This window comes from Ictidomys tridecemlineatus, chromosome 5 (assembly GCF_052094955.1).
Source record: "Ictidomys tridecemlineatus isolate mIctTri1 chromosome 5, mIctTri1.hap1, whole genome shotgun sequence".
In the NCBI taxonomy this organism is placed as follows: Eukaryota; Metazoa; Chordata; class Mammalia; order Rodentia; family Sciuridae; genus Ictidomys; species Ictidomys tridecemlineatus.
The window spans coordinates 6,582,403-6,602,129 of NC_135481.1; the positions used below are offsets into that span (position 1 = coordinate 6,582,403).

The following is a 19,727-nucleotide window of genomic DNA, read 5'->3' on the forward strand; positions in this document are numbered from 1 at the left end:
AGAAAGGATTACACCATATCAAGGAGCAAAACCATCCTGAATCTTTGGTCAGTTCAGGGTTTCCTGTACTACCTACTGAGCAACTGCTTACTAGGTGATCATGAAAACCACAGTCTCTTCAACGGACATCTCAGCTTCCGGTCTCTCAAAAGGCTTCATGCATACAAGTGCCCAGGGTCTTCACTGAACTAACTACCCTGGGTAGAGGATTTATAAAACGCCAGCTGGAAGTATCACCACTCCCCAGTTCACATTTCTATATTGCATTTTACTCTATGAAAGCAAACAAAACCCAGCTGAGAACTGGTCTGATAGGATTTAGAGAAATGCTATTCAAATGTCATTAAGCTCCCACTATAAAATCTTTCCCAATCAGAATCAAAAGTTCCCAATCAAAACTCCTTTCCTGCCGGGTACAGTGGCACACGCCTGTGATCTCAGGGCTTGGGAGGCTAAGGCAAGAAGATCCACAAGTTCAAAGCCAGTCTCAGCAAAAATTGAGGCACTAAGCAACTCAGCAAGACCCTGTCTCTAGATAAAATACAAAATAGGGCTGGGGATAAGGCTCAGGGTCAAATGTCCCTAAGTTCAATCCCTGATACGGAAAAAAAAAAAAAACCAAAACCAAAACAAAACAAAAAAACCTCCTTTCCTTCCTACTGAGAGTCATACAACAGAAGGGTTCATCTCTTCTTTTCATGGTGAAGGTTATTTTTTATATTCTGTTCAACTGGAGACAGGAAGGTTACAACCCAGTAGCTAATGCATAAAGGCATGTGACCAAGGAGACTTGTCCATCTCCTCAGAAACCTCAATGATGTAAGAGTTAGTACTCTTCTACCCTGAATGCATTTGACCACTCCCTCCATTTCTCAAGAAATATTTATCTCTAAAAGAAAGGAAATTGGCAACGTGCACATTAGCAAAGCAAGTGGGCCATGAGAAAAGTTGGTGAAGGTAGCCATCAGGAATACGCAGGAAAGGGAGAGGGGGCACTAATTCCATTCATGAAGGTCCAGCAGAGGGGGACAGGACTCAACCACACAAGCCCTCCAGAGCCAGCCTCACAGACCTCAGCATCTGTGAGACTAAGAAACAAAGGTGTTTAAGAAGCAACTATTGGACATAAATTCAACTTTGCATTTATCTTCTTTTAAACCTGCTTGTCAGAGCATAACATAAAAACGCATGAACCTAGTAGGCAAGAAATTCTCCTACAGTTCCTGGTGAGGGCCCTCTTCCTGGTAGTAGAAGGTCTTATTTTATTGCTGTGTCCTCAGAGGTGGAGAAAGAGATCATTTCTCTGGGTTGTCTTTTCAAGGGCACTAATCCCATTCATGAAGGCTCCACCTTCATTACCTAATTACCTCTGAATACCATCTCCCTACCAATACCCACCTCCAAATACTATCATATTGAGTTGGGGCTTCAACATAAGAATTTTGAGGAAAACACATACAGTTCACAAGAACAGTTACTTTTTTTGCCAGTACTGTTTTGGTAACTGAGAGTACAAACAGCAGTTCTCAGGGAGCTTAGTGTCTGGTGGGCAGGAAACAGGGTAGAGACCTCCCTGTAATAATGACTGTGTGAGAAACAAAGAGAGATGGAAGACCATGTGATATCAGGAACATGATACTGTGTTTGCTTTTAAGGAACTTACTAATTGGGAAGCCATGACAAAAAGCCATGAAAAATTTAGTCCCCGCAATTTAAGGATTTAAATAATGCTTCAAGACCCCCGAGCAACTGCCCTAGCACAGAATAGCTTACCAGAACTGTTTAGCAAGGAAGGCTGGTTCACCACATCTATTTTGTACTGAACACATTATGATTACCCAAGCTAACAAATGTTTGTCATTAAACTGAAAGAAGTTTCAACACCAGAGAATGTGCATCCTTCCCACTAAAGTGGGTTAAGAATAGGGATGCATAGCTGTTCAGTTACGTGACATGAAAACCAACACATGCCCACATGAGCACAAATGTTACGAGAAAGGGAGCAGATGCTAGTCTGAAGATTCTCCTTGCTCTAGAGACAGCAAAGATCTAGAAGAAGAGGGTTGTTCAAACTTTACCTTCATTCTCACATGCTCTCCTGCCCCTAAGTACCTGCTTACTCCACACCTATCCCTGTGCCACCAATCTTAGTAAAGCTTGTTAAGAAGCCTCCAGCACATCTACACATTCACCCAATACCCCCACACACACACACACACCCTGAAATCAGGAAGCGTCAGCTTCTGGCAGACCCTTAACAGCTACCAAGGGTTCACTAAAAGGAACAATACATCCTGGTAAAGACGTTCTTGGTGAGCAGTAAAATGTTCTTAGTACTTGCTTACTGCATAAAAAGGAAAGACATCAAATTTAGGAAAGGGAAAAACCACGCACCTTATCTAATCCAAATCCAAAAGCAGATATCTAATCCAATACCAAAAATGATATCAAAGCCAAAAGCAGGAGGTTTGTCAGATAATATAATTAGATACTGGACATTCGGGACACTCCCTTTTCTCAGAGCCCCTACTTAGTCTTGCTTCATAATCTCAAGCAAATCACATTCCCTTTTGAGCCTCCTTTCCCTCATCAGTAAAACAGCACTGGACCAGATCCCTGAGTTTAGGAATAGTGACATTTATCAAGAAATTCCAATATCAGCTTTCATTAAGCCTCAAGCAATAAAACATTTCAGAAAAGCCCAACAAAGCTACAGCTTCTCCAGAAAAGACTGAAAACACTTTAAAATAAGAAACATATGGGCTTGGATTGTAGCACAGTGGTAGAGCATTTGTCTAGCAAGCATGAGGTCCTGGGTTCGATCCCAGTACTGGAAAAGAAGAAGAAGAAGAAGAAAGACCTTACAATAAGCAAACTGCTGGGTTTTCTTCTCTATTTCACCCATCAGAAGAAATGATATCTGTGCAATTATATGCAGCTAGCTGAAGTTCATTTAGGGCTAACTGCTCACTAACCTACGATGCTCTTTAGAAATCACAGTCTTCCTGGTAGCTGGGCAGCCCTAACATGAAGCACTAATGCTCGAGGAAATCAGTTCTTATATCAGTTCAGGTGAAAAGGATAATAAATTGCTATTTTTCACTTTTACCACCATAAAATTTTTACTCCTACAGCTCAAAAAGAATTACTATACACTGAAGTTCACCTTTCTCAAAACACACTCTAATTCTAAAACCCTACATCTCAACTGTTGCTTTCTTTTGGAAAGCCTTGCCTATTTCCAATTCCATCTTTTTTTATCAAATCAGCACTTGGCCTCAGGTATTCTGTCCAATTCTGTGACTAATTTTACATATAAAATATTCATGCATGAATATTCATGAAGTCAGTAAATTTCATGAATGAATTTCAGGTGGGTCAGTAGTCCACATTAAAATGTATTTTCCTTTTTTAAACAAATAGTCTGAACATAGAAAAAAATGAACAGAACATAGCAAACACTGGTGTACTTATTAACCAGTCTGAGAAATAAAACACTGTAAAGCAACAATGGAAGCCTCAGGACATCCATCCCCAACCACATCTCCAGTCTTCCCATCAGAAGCAACCACCACACTGAATCCAGGACACATTCATCACCCCCAGGCGGCTCTCCCTCTCCCTACACAGCCTATATCCTTATGATAGGTAGTACTGTTTCTTAATCTTCACATAAATGGTATCAATCTGTAACATATGTTCCTCAATTTATGTTTTATGAGTTATTCAAAAGGACACATGCAGCCTCTACTTCCTTTATGTTCGTTACTGCATAACATTCCAGTACATGAACATTATGAATATACTACATATTTGGCCAAAGACACCATCTGATGTTTCATCTGGCTGCCAGATGGTAATTACTGTGTACCAGTTGTATTCCATAACATTTTCCAAAATCCTCACAACCACCCAATGAGGAAGGTCAGATTCCCACTAGGCCAAAGCAGACACTAAGACAGAGAGGTGGCAAAACTTGTCCAACACATGTGAGCAGTGGACTCAAGCTGCAAGTTCAAGTTCATCCAAGCCTGAGACCTGATTCTGTAGTCGCACTTAGGCAGACATCATTATTTAGATTTTAATGAAAAAAAAAAAAAAACTGATAGAAGACTCAAACGTATCTGAGAAAATCTGAAACAGGCCACTCAGTTTTATTTTTTAACAATTCCACCGGAAATTTATCTGACACAGGGACAGTCCACGTGTACACTGAGGACAAGCCTCTACCTTTGGCAAAAGTTCCTATGAACTTGCTGGGCCATTTCCAAGTTTGTATACTCTCTTAAGTTAACCCCAGGTTGAACTGCAATTCTGGTTGACTTCCTTTGGAGAAAAAGGCTGTCTGCTACCACTCAGAGATGGGAGAGACTAACCCAAAAGACTATGGGAATCAGATGATGCTTGAATTGGCAAAAGCTGAGTTGTCAAAGCTCTAAGAACGACTTCAGGGAGCAACTCCAGCTGCTGCTGGTTCTAGTGTTCTCAGGGAACGGTCCTGTGCTCACAGGCCAGGGTGCTTGCCCATTCTGCTCTCCATTTGGCTGGCTTTGAGTGAGCTGCTTTTGAAAGAGCCCAGCCCTGCTGCTCTGGAGAAAGCCCAGCTTGCAATACGGAAGAGAAGCCAGAAAGAGGAGTGAGGGTGGAGACTCAAAGGAAGCAGGCAGGGAGCAAGGCCCTAAGACAGGCAGCCCAGGTCTAGGCCAGGGCCTAGGAGATGATAGAGTCTGGCCTTCTAAGGATTCCCAAGGACAGGGAAGGCCACCCAGCACCAAGATTCCTGACTACTGCCACGCCTCTACACTCAGTCTCTAGTGAAGATTAAGGAAGCCTCCAAAGAGCAAGGCATGAAGCAACCCCCTCCCACCTCTCCCAAGCGAAGCAAGAAAACAAGCTGTGCTACTTACTAGCTAAGTGAACTTGGCTAGAGCATCCCCGCCCACTCTGAAGGGGACTGTGGTGGGGCCATCTCTGGCTCTGTCCACCGCAGCACTAAATACACTAACATTGAGTGTAAGTCATTTAATCCCCTTCCACACACGCACACACACCCAAAATAAGGTAAATACTATTACTATCTGCACTTCTAGAGAAGCAGCTAAGCACACAGCGGTTAAAGGATAAGTTATAAAGAAGTCCCTGGAGCTGAAAGCCTACCATTCTGGGAGGGATGGTCGGAGTAGAGGGACAGGGAGGAGGACCGATGAAAGATACAGGAAGACACAATGGATCAAAGTTCTGAGGAAGGAAGAAGGGACTGAGTAGCCCCAGCTCCACTGGCCTAAACTCAGGTTAAGGGCAAGATTAGGAAGGAGGGTGGAATCGAGGAGAAGTGCGGAAAGGAAGGCGACTAGAGAAGGATGGGAAGAGGCCTTTGGGGAAGAAAGGTGGCAGGGAAAGTCATCAGACTGAACAGAGGGAGCCGACTGAGATGTGAGGCGGCCGCCGGGCGCGCGCAGTCCCACCTTGAGCACAGTGACGGCTCCCGCACTGTGCACCTGGAAGTGCGCGGGCGGCTCAGCGCCTGGCTCAGCCGCCTCGTCGGGGCCCTGGTAGCTGAAGCAGGCGTCGGCGATGTCCAGGTGGCCCAGGGGCAGCGCGTCCTGCGGGCTCTTAAAGTAATAGAGGTAGCAGCGACGCGCGTCGAACACGAACCAGCGGCTGCGGTAGCCGCGCAGCGGGCCCTTGCCCGACAGCTTCTGCAGGTAGCCGCACAGTCGCGCCGGCTCCCGCCCGGCCCCCACCACAGGCTCCGCGGTGGCCCCCGGCACCGCGCCCTCGCCGCCGCCACCTTCCTCTGCCCGGGTCCCGGCCCCCGGCATCACCCGCCGCGCGCCCACCGTCGGCGCCCGAGCCCCCGCGCCAACGCGCCGCCACCGCCACTGCGCCCCCTCCCCGCCGCCGCCGCCGCCGCTCCCTCCGCACGACCCGGGCGCGCAGAGACGTCTGGGACTTGTAGTCCCGCCCCCGCCCGCCGCTGCCCCCGCAGGGCGGCGGAGGCCAAGTCCCTGCCGGACCCCGAGTTGGGGCGGCTTTCACGCAACGTGGGAGTCCAAGTCTTCGCCCTGCCTGGGTGAAGCAACGTTTGTTTCTTTATGGGAGCATGGGTTCCACTGGAGGATGCATTTCTCAAGAACCACCTCAAAACAGTATTGCACTCTATGTAAATTATACCTCCATATACAAGTTGGGTTTTAAATGGAATTTTTAAACTCTGCCCTGCAGGAGTCACAGGCTTAATATTGTGAAAAATAAAAAAGCTTGTTGCCTGCTACTGAGTGGGTGCTCCATAAATATTTGTAGAGTTCTTGAATGAAAGCCAAAGCATATCCTTCCTCTCTGTATCTCAGTTCGTTCATTGAATTGAACAAATATTTATTGAGTGCCTTCTATGTGCCAGGTAAGGTTTCAAGCACTGGCAGTATAGCTATGACAAGCCAATCTTTCCCAGCCATCATGGGGATTATAGTCTGGTAAAGGAGGAAGATAATATACACATTAAAAAAAAAAAGCAGATTCGCATAATAAATGTTATGTTGAACAAATGGTTTGATGACATTTAAATTATGATTACTACTTAAAACACCACTGGACTGGGATGTAGCTCAGTGGTAGAGCACTTGTTTAACATACAGCAGGCCCTGGGTTCTGTTCCTAGCACCACCAAACAAAAATCAAAGAAACCTTACCAGTACTCTCTGTATTAATTCATTTGAACTCTCAAAACATCCTCAAGAGGCAAAAAGTATTGTTTTGTAATAAAGCAAAGCAAAGGTATGGATGAATTTGGGAAGGAGAGTTGTGGCAAGTTACCTCCATAGGTTAAGCTGGGGAGGCAGGTCTGAGGATGGGACACTTAGTGGCAACGTAAATGATGCTGATGTGAGGGAACAAGGCAACCAGAGAAGAGGGGAAAACATTCCAGACAGAGGGAACTGTTAGTACAAAAGTTCACTTTATTCAAAGAGAGAAGTAAGTACATTTGTGAGAAGGTCAAATCAACTGTCTCCCCTTCACAGTTTTGCATGTTTTACACAGACACACTAAAAGATGGTGGAAATCTGAGCTTCCTGAGATGGACAAGGACATCAAACAACTGCCTAATTGGAACAGATAGATAGGAAGAGCAGGCACTGGAGCCTCCCCCAAGACAGCCATTTGCAGGCCCTGTATCTGCTGCCATGTGAACATCCCTTTCTGACACTTGTCAGAGATCTGGCTGGCTGGCCAGAGAGGGTGCTCACCACGTAAGCTTCCTGAGGCTCTCTTTGATCACAATGCAGTATAGTGTTTAGTGCTAGGTTCCAAAGTCAGACTGATGGGATTTGTCTCCTACATGTTCCACTTACCAGAAGTGTGACCTTGGGAAAGTTATTTAACTTCTCTGAGCCTTAGTCTTTTCATTTATAAAATGATGATAATGAAAGTAGCTATCTCACATTATGTTATTGTAAGGTTTCATTAGAAATGCTAGTGGAAGTGTTTAGTTAGCTCAGTGCCTCACACATAATGAGCACTCAGTACCTATAGGTTATTATCATTACTATTACTATTATTATACCATTAACATTGATGACTTTCCCAATCAGCAGATTCTGAGAGGGCTCAAACCAGCCCGCATGCACAGGAGCCCAGATAATGTGGTACTTCAGGAGTCAAATGGATTGTTCTCTTGATGAGAGGTTCAATTTGAGCCTCACTCTGTGGATAAGAGGGGCTGTGACCAATTGGCTTGCTTGACCTTGAAAACTATGAAAATGGGCAGAGCTGGGAGAAGCAGGTCTGTGGCTGAGGTGCTAAGAGGCCATGGAGCAGCAGCAGATTATAATCCATTTCCATTGTCAGTGAGTTGAGAGAAAGTAGGGGTAGGCATGACCTGTGTGGTCCCAGAAGAAAGAACCAAGTCTCTTGGAGTACCGTGTGGAGACAGAGGTCTGCAAGGCATGAGGAAGTCATCCTTCGTGGGCAGAGGGGATGAACTCCCCTCCCCAAGGAGAAAAACTGGGTTGGTGGGGCTTGGCAGATGGTATCAGACAAAGGACCCTGTGGTTTCTCCTGAAGATGGTGTCTATGCTTCTCAGTGGGCAAGCTGAGCCTCAGCCTGACTCTGCACCTGAGTCTTTTCTCCCTCCTGGGTCACTAATGGCAAGAAGCTGCAGCTGTTTCTTAGTATTGTCAAGTCCCTGCCTTCTTCCCTTTGGAGGCCACATCTCACATCATAGTAAACATATTAAAGTGATCCCATATTCCACAATAAATTAATATAGGTAATTTTTGCTATAAAAATGTTCAAAGTCATATCCATATTATGCTCTTGATATTATATGACTATGAGTTATTAACTTAAATTTATGATTATCTGTGATTTCTTGGTAATTATCCTGTCTACATGGAAATTCAGGCCAAGTGAGAAAAACCCAACCTACAAACCTTTTCCAGGGTAACAGCATTTTATGATTCCTAGGAAGTGGACATAATTTTCTACTTTATAGACATTTAATTAAATGTGAATTAATTTTGATTTTGATTTTCCCCCTGGTTTTGAAGCCAATACATATACCACAGATATTTCATAGGCCCCTCAAAAGCTGGTAGGCCCAGATGCTGAGACTGTAGTATCTGCCTGGGGATAAACTGATTTGGCCCCTGCCTGGCCTTTGCCCTCCAGAATGTGCCCCTCTGAGGAGACTGTAGTCACAGGCCTGCCTGAGACCTCTGTAAGAGTACAAAGTACGGCTGGCAATGTAGCTTACTGGTAGGGCAGGCCATGGGATTAAAGCCCTAGCACTGGGGGGGGGGAGTGTAAAGTACAGAGACCCCCAATCCAGCAGCAATCAATATCTCAGAAGGTCCCCGGGAGAGTCCTGAGCCCACTGAGCTATGGGAAGTGGCCTATGTCTTCAGAGTCAACCCTAACACCCTCTTGCTCCTCCAGACCTCCCCAACCCCTTTACCCCGTCAACTCTTTAGGGCTACTCTGGGATGCTGGTATTTTCATGAATGAACCCTTTGCAATTTCACCCTCTTATTCCTAGGGCCAGGAGCTGAGCTCTCTTAGGTCCTCCCATCTTCAATTTGGACACTTTTTATAGTTACTATAAAGTGCTAAACAAATGTAGCTTCAGTTTTCCCAGTTTCAAACCAGATTATACCCCTGACCTTCATGGAAATTGTTGAGCCATCTCTGGTGACTCTTCATTCCTTGGAACCCTTCTTAGGTGATGTCTTAGTCCTGTTTCTGTTGCTATCACAGAACACCACCAGCTGAGTAATTTATAAAGAATAAAGGTTTATTTGGCTCACAGTTCTGGAGGCTGAGAAGTTCAAGATCAGGCATCCACATCTGAGGAAGTCCCTCTTCCTGGTGGGAACACTTTGCAGAGTGTCAAGGTAGCTCAGGGCACCACATGGGAAATAGTCCTAGCTCAGGTCTCTCCTCCTCTTTTATAGAGCTGCAGCCCCATTGGATTAGGGACCCACTCTTAGGGTTTCATTTAACCTAATTACCTCCCAGAGGCCCCACCTCCACACACTATTGACATATGACTTTGGGGATTAAGTTTCAACATGAGTTTTGGAAGGAACAAACATCCAGACCAGGCAAATAGCCTGTCACCTTTGCAGTTCTTGAGATCCCCCGGATTAAAACTCAACATCCAGTGGCCAGGGTCAGCTTGACAGAACCTGTGCACTCCTCCTTTGTTCAGGGCAGGTATCCTGAGTGTCAGAGGGTCTGCCCTATATGCCATGTGAACCCCTGTCCCCTCAAGACTCTCAGGAACCCAGTGACCAGAAGGAAGTGGCCAACCCAGGAGGAAGTAGCCATTGTTTACTGTAAAGGGGAAATTTGGGCAATGAACTTACTCCCACATGGCCAGCCTTTGGACAAACCCCAGGAGAACCCAGAGCCAGTGAGTCATCCTAGGCTAATTTCCCCAGAGAGGGGAGGGTTGTACCCAGAGGCTCTGAAGAAGCACCAGCTAGGCACTACCTTTGCATCTGTAGAAGACTGGTTGCCTGCCATGAAATGAGCTTACAGCCCAGAGAGGAAATCAGTCTGAATGCTGTGTGACCTTGGTGCATCTCCATTTCCTACCTGTATTTTGATAGGGTGGGTGGACAGCTAAGCGATCTCCTAGGGCCCTGCCCCTGCCTGCTCTGAAACATAACAGTCAAAAGAGGTCTAGCTGTGAGGGCCTGGGGTCATTCTTCCCAAATCTCTCTGTGTCAGTGGAGGCTCTGTTCTTTCAAGTCTTCAAGCCCAAGACCTTTTGATTTTCCCAGCCACCACAACCCAACTGGCTCCTGGGGGCTCCACTCCACACTATGGACTTGCCTGCCTATGCGTATAAGCCTGACTATGTTGGGGTGACACATTGCATCTTCCCTGGTCCCTGCTGCCCTCACCACCAACCCCACCACCAAGGCACAAATGGAGGCCTTCTGTCCCTGGGAGAGACACAGAGGTGGCTTAGCTACTTGGGGTAGGGGCACAATACAGCCCTGCTAGGCCCTTGCTAAATCCAGAGACTTGTGAAGGAAGTTGACCTAATGGGGGGATAAGTGAAGAGGGGAGTAGTGGTGACACTGGACCTGCAAATAGGTGAGCTCTAGAGGGTTGGTAGGAGACAGTAAGTCACAAGGTGCTTTGACTAGAGCAAACAGCTCTCACAGGGAAACACTCAGCTGGGGACTGGCTTTCCATGCCCATCTCCATTGCTCTGAAAGGGGACCCTGCACCACGCCTACATCCTGGATGAGCGTGCTGGTGGGGGGACTAGAGAGAAGTCAGGGGTCCTCCCTGTGCCTCAGCTTCCTCATCTGTACAGTGGGTCATAATTTTTCATCCAACTCCTAGAGCTGTCCTGAGGCTTAGGTGAGCTAATGAATGGAAAACACTTGGCAAAGTCCCTGACACATCGCAAAATCCTTTTTTTTTTTCTCATTAATTTACCATTTACAGATCTTTCACATACATTCTCATTTGACTCTCACAACAACCCTGTGAGGTAAGCCGCACAGACATTCTTCTCATTTAACAGACAAGGAAAGCGAATCTCAGAGCTGAAGTGCCTAAGGTTCTATAGTTAGAGAATAGTTTGTAGTAATATCAATCTTTGGCCTAAAAATTCAGTGCCCAACCTTCCTTCATATTTGCCCTACTTACTTCATAGGGATAATGAAGATAAAATGAATTCAAAATTAGAAAAATACTTTGAGGGGAAAAAAAGCACTATATAATTAAACCCATCATTGCCCATGTTATATGGCTCATTTCTCTTCTCATTCCAGTTTGTGCATGAACCAGAATTTTATATTACTTCTGTGCTCAACTAAGCAACTAAGTAAGGCAGGGTATTAGTGTGATCCTGTTTAAAATTATATAAATTCCAATCTGGGTAACTGCATTATTAGGCAAATTGAAAAACAGGATAATATGCAATTAGGACCCAATAAAAAGCACACAGCAAAGCAAGGCAAAATTATCAGATAGGGTATGATTGCATAGAAGGAAAACATGGTATCAGAGTCCAAAGTGGCACACACACAGTTATCTAAGGCAGAGTGGTGGCAAAGAAGAATTATTGATTCTGTACTATATAAATAAGAGAAGATGATTTGTGGGAACCCACGCAAAAGTATCTTGTCACACAGATCTCTCCAGCTGCCTAAAGAGAATATAAACACTGTCATCTTCACTGTCAAGAATGATTCTATCTATGCTCATACCCTGAACTAAACCAAGGAATACCTCTATGCTAATCTTCCTTGGCTAAAATACAACTAGTATCATTATTCCTAATCAGACTAATAAATAGATATCTTTTAGGGTAATGAATTAGATGGCTGTTTAATTTTTTGTTTTCAGGATTCACTTTGGATTCTTCTGCTTTTAAGACCCAAAGCAAGTTATATTGAGCTTTTATTGGTGATTCTAAGTATATGTGTTTATAACAGTTCAAGCGTGAATTTAACATATTAAAAGAGTTTTGTAGCATCTATTCAGGAAAGATTATATACTATACAAACTATTCAAGTCATACAAAACCTATTTTTCAGTGTCTTTTCAACTGACAAGAATCCTATTCCGCACACTTCCCCTCCTGAGGGGTTCATACTGAGCAAGCTTTGCTTTCAGTTTTTTATTTTCTTCTACAGTAGCTTCATATTTCTCTTTCATTTCTGCCAATTCTAAGAGGAGCAACTCTTATTTCTGAATTTTCTGGGGTAGCAGCTCCTAAGTGATGCTTTAAAAAATCCAAAGCACTGTTAGGTTTCTCTGGTTCTTCATAGAAGGCTACCAACATTTGGTCAGCGTGTCCATCACCCCGACCCAACTTCTCCAGGCACCTCCAGAACTGCTTGCACTTCAAATTGGTTTCTTTGTAATGGGCCACAGTAACAGTGGACGCAGCATAACTGGCATCAGAGACCGTGGCTGGCTCCATGGCAAAAATCTTAATGGCAGCTAATTCCTTCCACAAGCCACCCAGCCCCTGCTTTTTGTCTCTGGCTGGTGCTGGGCAACACTGAGATCCCCTGTGGGCACTAGACCTGGCCCTTGCTATGAGAAGATCCAGGCAGGTGGGAAGATTCAGGGGAAGGAGTCTTGCCAAGGAAGCCAGGACTCAGGGCCCCTCCATGTGGACTCTGGCTTCCAACGACTTTATTTCCCTACCAAATTGGCAGGCAAATCTACATACCTTGTGGTTCTTTTCCCCTGGGAGCTGGTGAGGGTGGAAGGTTGACATGGGCTTAATGGCCTGCACAGGAGTTAGGGGGAGCCACACCACCTGGGGAGCGGGTGAGGCCTGGAGCCCAGGGGAGGCAATGGGCTGCAGTGGTAGAGGCCCTAGGTCCTTCCTATTCCCTGTCTCCAGAGCCTGACACCATGCTCAAGACACCACATTCTATCTGCCTTCACCACTCCCTCCCCAGCCTCCAACCACATATCCAACCCCAATCTCCCTATTCTCACACACACACAGATTAGGGGCTAGAACCCCGCTCTGAGTCCAGGGTGGGAGATGGGGCTTTTCGCTGCAAGCTGGAAGAGATTCATTTTTCTAAATGCAGAAGTTCAGGCATTGCCTGGTTGGGTAAAATGGTTTGGAAGAAGTTTAAAATGTACTTACGCAGGCAAAGAGAAGCAGGGGAACAAACCCCGGAGGCAGTCAGGGGATGCTGACCACAGGCAGAGATAAGACCTAGAAGGAGCAGATCAGTAGTGGATGGTGAGATGTTTTAAAATTTGTTTTGAATTTTGACTAGGTGGACTAAACATGAGTTAATTTTGAGTCAGTCCATTTTTTAAATACTTATTTTTTAGTACAATACCTTTATTTATTTATTTTTATGTGGTGCTGAGGATAGAACCCAGGGCCTCACATGTGCTAGGTGAGCGCTCCACCACTGAACCACAACCCCAGCCCATTGAGTCAGTGCATTTTTAAAATACTTTCAGAACCTGGGTGGCAGGGACAATGGCAGGAGCAAAGATGTGGAAAGTGGATGCAGCATGAAGGTAGGGAGGCAAGGTAAAGCGATTGTGTCACTGACATCAGATCATTTCCTGCCCTGAGCCTCAGTTTCTTTGTCTTTATAATCAGAAATAATGCAGACAGTCACACCACCTTTGCACGCCTGCTATAAAGATGAAAGGAAATTATGAGTATGTATTTGATGTACTTGGCACACGGTAAAGTTTCAAAATCCATTCAAGATTTACTGTGGGCCTCCATTTTCCCAGCTGTGAAGTGAGGAAAGGGAAAATAGGCACAGGACTGAGAGGCAACCCTGGGGCCCCAGCTATTCAAGCTACGATGAACATCAGGCCACATTGGGCCACACTGGGCCACACTGCAGCCACCTGGCCTCCGAGAGACTGTAGAATAAGGTTTCTCAAGGTGTGGTTCTCAACCCCTGATCTTCCCAGTGAGCCCTAAACTGATCCCAAAACTGAGCATCTTTTCTTCACTGTTGTGAGCAAACAACACACAATTCTGCAAAATTTCCTTTTTATATGAGACTTAGGATTACTAGTGAAGCTGAATTACTTATAGAGAAATTAGTTTGCATTTTGATCTTGCTACTGTGATGGAGAGGCACACCAACAGGGGGTGCCTCTCTGATCTGAGAAATGGTTTCCCGCTCCTCTGGGTTGTCAGGAACCCACAGGCCCAGAGCATCCAAGGTGAGAGAGAGTTTTATGTGGCAATGTTTTTAATACCATGGTAGGTTCTTTGGAGTTCTCATTTCACTACATAACAATACAGGTGTCCCTAATTATCCCCAGAGGACTGATTCCAAGGCCCTCATTGAGTACCAAAAGCTGAGGATGCTCATGTTCCTTAAATAAAATAGTGTAGTATTTGCATATAACCCATATGCAACCTCCCATATGTGCATCATATTAAATCATCTCTGGATGAGTTACAATGCCTAATAAGATGTGAACACTTTGTAAATCATTGTTACACTGCAATGTTTAGGGGATAATGACCAAACAAAGTTTGTACATATTAAGCACATATGCAATTTTTTCCTTTGCATTTTCTGGTTGTGGTTGGTTGGATATGCTAATGGGGAGCCCTGGGGTACACAAGGCTAACTCTATATTTTTAAATGACATGGCCACATTTTACATGAAAAATATGTTTTTGCTTTAAGCTTTTTTGGAAAGGATTACTTTTATGATTTTGCTTTTAAAATTATTTGGCTTTGAGGAATTCATTTAATTTACAATTGGTAATGATTTCTTGGCAGTCTTCTGGCTTGATGGAGAATTCTCATAAGGTAATGTTGAGGGCCACAGCTGAGTAGGGATGACGCATGGCATTCTGTCAGAAGGGAGTGGTTGAGAGGTGACTACAGCGAGCCATTGAGATGGTGATGGTTATGTTATGGACCCCTGCTGTCCGGCAATAGGGTGGGGGGGGGATAGGGCGGCTCTGGGAATAGGGTGGTTCCTGCTGCCTCAGGCGCCCACTACCTTTTGAGTTCTCACGGATCCGAGTTGGGAAGGCAAGGAGCCTGTGAGAGAGTGGGGAGAGATGGGTGGGAGGGGAGTGTGCGTGGAGTGCTGGTGGAGTTCGGGCAATAAAGTTTCCTGTTTGAAAATACAAGTGCTTTTTGGCGGCTCGGTGATTTGTGCCCAGCCAGACTGCGGCAAGGTAAAGTCATCTGGCTTCCAAACACTTTTATGTATGATGAAACTTTCCTGAATACCAAATGAGGATGATACAAGATGACACTGAATGGATAATTACTTACACATTTATGCATTGTAGTTGTATAATTTTCTCCTTTTGAATTTTGGAACCACCACTGGTTTTGTTCTGTTTTTTTTTTTTTTTTAATTTTTATTTCCAAGGTCTCAGACCTTACTAGGGGTCCTTGGAAAGTTCTCAATACCTGGCCCGTGTCCTGTGAATAAAACACAACATCCTGTGTGTGTTTGGTGGAAGGATGGCTGAAGGAGACATGTCTGGATACCACCCTCCCTATCCAGCAGCTATGCTTGAACAGTGACAAGAGGAAGTCCCTCCGTGGCCTTGAGGAGTGAAAAGGATCACAATAAAATTGGTGATTTTTCTGGACCAGAACCAGACCCCTTCCTTTTTTTTTTTCTTATGTGCTGGGAGTTCCCAAAAAGACTGATCTTGAAAATACTATTATCCATTCATTCATTCATTCATTCATTCATTCAATATTTAGTGAGCACAACTCAATATAACCCCTAAAAAAGGAAATTTGGCAACATCTATCAAAATGAAAAAAGCAAATTCTCTTTGAGTCAGTGATCCCACTTCTGGGAATGTGCTTCATAGATGCACTTGCTCTATGCTTAATCATGTCTATATAAAGTTATCCATGGCTGCATTTTTGGAAATAAAAAAGATTGGAAACAACCCAAGTAATCATGAGTGGGGGACTTGTTACAAAAATTAAAATGCATGCATATAATAGAATACTATGTAGTTATAGAAATAAGTATGGCACTCCTCTGTGTACTTTTTTGGAAGGAGCTCTGAGATGTGTTAATTTTTTTTTTACAAGGCAAGGTGCAGAACATTGTACAGTATTCTACATTTCATGTGGGAAAAAGGAAAAAAAAAGCCAGGCACAGTGGCATGTACCTGTAGTCCCAGCTACTTGGAAGGCCAAGGCAGGAGGATTGCTTGATCCTAGGAGTTTGGGGACAGCCTAGGATAAATACTAAGACATTGTCTCAAAAAAAAAAAAAAAAAAAAAGAAAAAGAAAAGAAAAGAAAAAAGAAAAATAAGAGTGAGGGAGAATAGGAAAATATTTATTTATTTGGATATACACTAAAAAACATAACAAAACAAAACCAGGAAGAACAATCCAGAAACAAGTAACAAAGACACAGGGTCTGTGGGAAAGACCCAGGATCAGGAATGAGTTAATACTTGAAGAAAAATATTTTTACAGATACTTTTTTATATTTTATATTTTTAAAAACCATGTGGGGGCTGGGGTTGTGGCTCAGCGGTAAAGTGCTCGACTAGCACGTGTGAAGCCCTGGGTTGGATCCTCAGCACCACATAAAAATAAATATATAAGTAAAGATATTGTGTCCAACCACAACTAAAAATAAATATTTAAAAAAACCCATGTGGATGTATCATCTATTCAAATAATAATTTAAATAAAACTACTCAACATCTACCCGTGCCAAACACTGTTCTAGACACAATAGGGTGAAGAATGAAGCAGAGATAAAGAAGGTGGAATCATTCATTCTCCACTGTTCAGGTTTACGGAACAAATTCAGACCTACTAAAAACAGCTAAGGATAAAAAAAAAATGTGTTCATGCATTAAAATAAGCACATGACTAGTATTTGCTGAAAAGTCCACTTTGGCATTTCACCCAAGAGGCTAGCTGCCAGCAGCACTGGATCATGAACATGGTCACCCTGCATGGGCTCGAAAGGAGAAGCGAGAGAGTGTTGGGGTTGTCCACACTGGGCTGGAGAGACACTCCCTCTGAGCATCTTTCCAGGAATGCCTCAGGCCTGTTTCCCAAGACAAGCCAGGCTGAATGCCTTTAGGAGAGAGTAGTTCATTGGATAATTCACTGCCATCTGTTTGTCCTCTAGAAAAAGCAGATACTCAAGAGAGAAGAACCCAAGACAGGGAAGAACTAAGACAGGACAAGTACATCAAATTCTGGGGACTTCCCAAGTGGGGGGATGACATGAAGCTCTGTGAGAATCACGAGGCCAGCATGTGCAGCTGTGCCTCCCAGCCACAGAACTGCATGCATCAGCTCACTGAATCACCAAATCCTTCCAGGTAGGTGCTTCATTTCTCCCCCATTTTTATAGATGAGGAAATGGAGATAAATGTAAGCTGCAAATGGGGAGTTGGGATTCCATTAGTCTGATCTAGAGCCTGAAGCCTCTTAATCCTTCTTCCTAAGCCTCTGGGCCCCAGGAGGAGGTAGGTAGGGCTATTCCAGCATCCTCTCTGTGCCCAGGGTCTAGCACTAGTAGTTGCCCATGTGTAATGAACTAAACAATGGAATGCAGAGTGTTGTCCATGACAATCTATTTCTACCCCTAGTCCTTCATGGAGCTTCCAATTCCCCTCAAACCTGGGCCTCCACCCCCCTCAGCTCCACACTTCCTTGGAGTATAAACATAGACTCCCCCTTATTTGCCTGGCCCACAGCCATCCTGGGTTCTGTGTCCTTTTGTACACAAAGCCATTGTCTCTTATGAAAATGACCAGGTTCTTCCCATAAAAGTATCCAGCCTAATTGGGAGGTGGAGAGAGAATACCTCATGGAAAATTATAGAAGCACATTTCTTTGTATTTGAATACTTCCAGGATCTCACTTTGGCAGTGAACCAACTCTGAGTTGGACCCTGCCCCCCCATCTCAGCCTCTTTTGTGCTATGGACCTCTTTGAAATCTGTTGAAGCCCGTGGGTCACATAGCTAGTAAGCACAGAATAGATTGTTGTTGTTATTGTTATTGTTGCTTTTTGCAGAACTGGGGATTGAATCCAGGGGCACTCCACCACTGAGCTTTTTCGAGACAAAGTCTAGCTAAGTTGCACAGGCTAGTCTTTAATTTGCCATCCTCAGCCTCAGCCTCCCGAGCTGGGATTTACAGGCATGTGCCAACATTCTCAGCTCAGAATAGATTTTTTAAAAGAAATTTTTTTAGTTGTAGGTTAACATAATACCTTTATTTTATTGTATTTTTATGTGGTGCTGAGGATTGAACCCAGTGCCTTACAAGTACGGGTGAGCATTCTACCACTGAGCTACAACTGCAGTCCCAGAATCTATCTTTGAAAAACATTTTTTAAGTTGTAAATGGACTCTTATTTTATTTATTTATATGTGGTACTGAGAATCAAACCCAGTGCCTCACACATGATAGACAAATGTTGTACCACTGAGCTACAACCCCAACCCCAGAATAGTTTTTTTTTAATGCACAAAATACAATACCTAGGGGCTGGGGATGTGACTCAAGCGGTAGCTCGCTCGCCTGGCATGCATGCTGCCCGGGTTCGATCCTCAGCACCACATACAAACAAAGATGCTGTGTCCGCTGAAAACTAAAAAATAAATAATAAAAAATTAAAAAAAAAATTAAAAAATACAATACCTAGAGAGACAATGAAAATAAATTATGTGAAAATAGGATTTATAAAAATATTCTTGATGTAGTAATCCTTTGTGCTTCTTTATTGATGTGTTAAGGAACACAATCCATCATTGCATCAAATTGCTATAATTTTGAGGTAATGATGAACAAAAAAGGTATCTGTCTGCAACAGCTATAATGTAATATGCAAATATCTGTATTTCAGTTGCTGACAAAGTAACAGGTGCTGCTAACATTAATGTGGTTTATTTCTTCCAAGGGAAGGAAATGCTGAGTTTCAGTTAGAGATTAGGGAAAATAAAGATACAATCTCCCTCCTCCCTACTATGCATTTTAGAGAATTCCAGAACTTGCCAGCTTGGGATTTCCATTCTGACACCATGATAGCACTGTCTTGTGTGTGGCAAGAGAGGTCAATTAGCAAGAACATGAATGATGGTTTGCTTCTGATGCCTCCCTAAAATTGTCAAATTATCAAGTCTGGAAATCTACTGTTTGTTAAAGTGATGTTCCTGGGAGCCGGCCCTCTGAGAACACTTGCAATGTGCTTATGTGCTTGCCCCTGTGTGAAGAGTGTTACTTGCAGTATTTCATCCCATGCTGTGTGTGGTAAAAATAATTATCCTTTTTACAGATGTGGAAAACATGGCTCAGAGGCAGGGGCAGCTGCCCAGGTTTGCCTCATGTCCTGGTCTTTCCTTTAAACTGTATGCATCACACACATTTTTATCTTGATTTGAGTTGACCCATGATGAAGTTGTAATAATAAGAATAATGATAGGTTCCAACAGGGTGCACTCTACATATTTTAGAATATTTATATCCTTCTCCTCCTCCTCCTCCTCCTCATCATCATCATCACAAGCAGTGGCTAATCCCAATTGCTTGCATTATTGCAAACACTAGTTTAAAGGATTTAACTCATTTAACCTTTCTAACAACAGGTTGCTATGGTTTGTCTCACAAGGATTCATGTGTTTGAAGCTTGGTCCTTAGTGTGGCAATGTTGGGAGGTGATGGAACCTTTAAAAGGTGGGAGGTGGGTAGGTCATTGGTGGGCACTACCCTGGGAAGACATT

The 19,727-nt window shown here is 44.0% G+C and overlaps 1 protein-coding gene across 4 annotated transcripts in view; it reads right to left on the reverse strand.

Annotated features, from left to right (window-relative positions):
- Tbc1d2b (TBC1 domain family member 2B) overlaps window positions 1-5,886 on the reverse strand; it is a 71,285-nt gene extending 65,399 nt beyond the window's left edge. For all 4 annotated transcript variants that reach the window (XM_078049159.1, XM_078049157.1, XM_078049156.1 and 1 more), the window contains exon 1: window positions 5,466-5,886. In XM_078049159.1, coding sequence (XP_077905285.1) covers window positions 5,466-5,822 — 357 coding nt within the window. In that variant the 5' untranslated portion in view covers window positions 5,823-5,886. The remainder of the gene's footprint in view (window positions 1-5,465) is intronic.
- Between the last annotated feature and the right edge of the window lie 13,841 nt (window positions 5,887-19,727).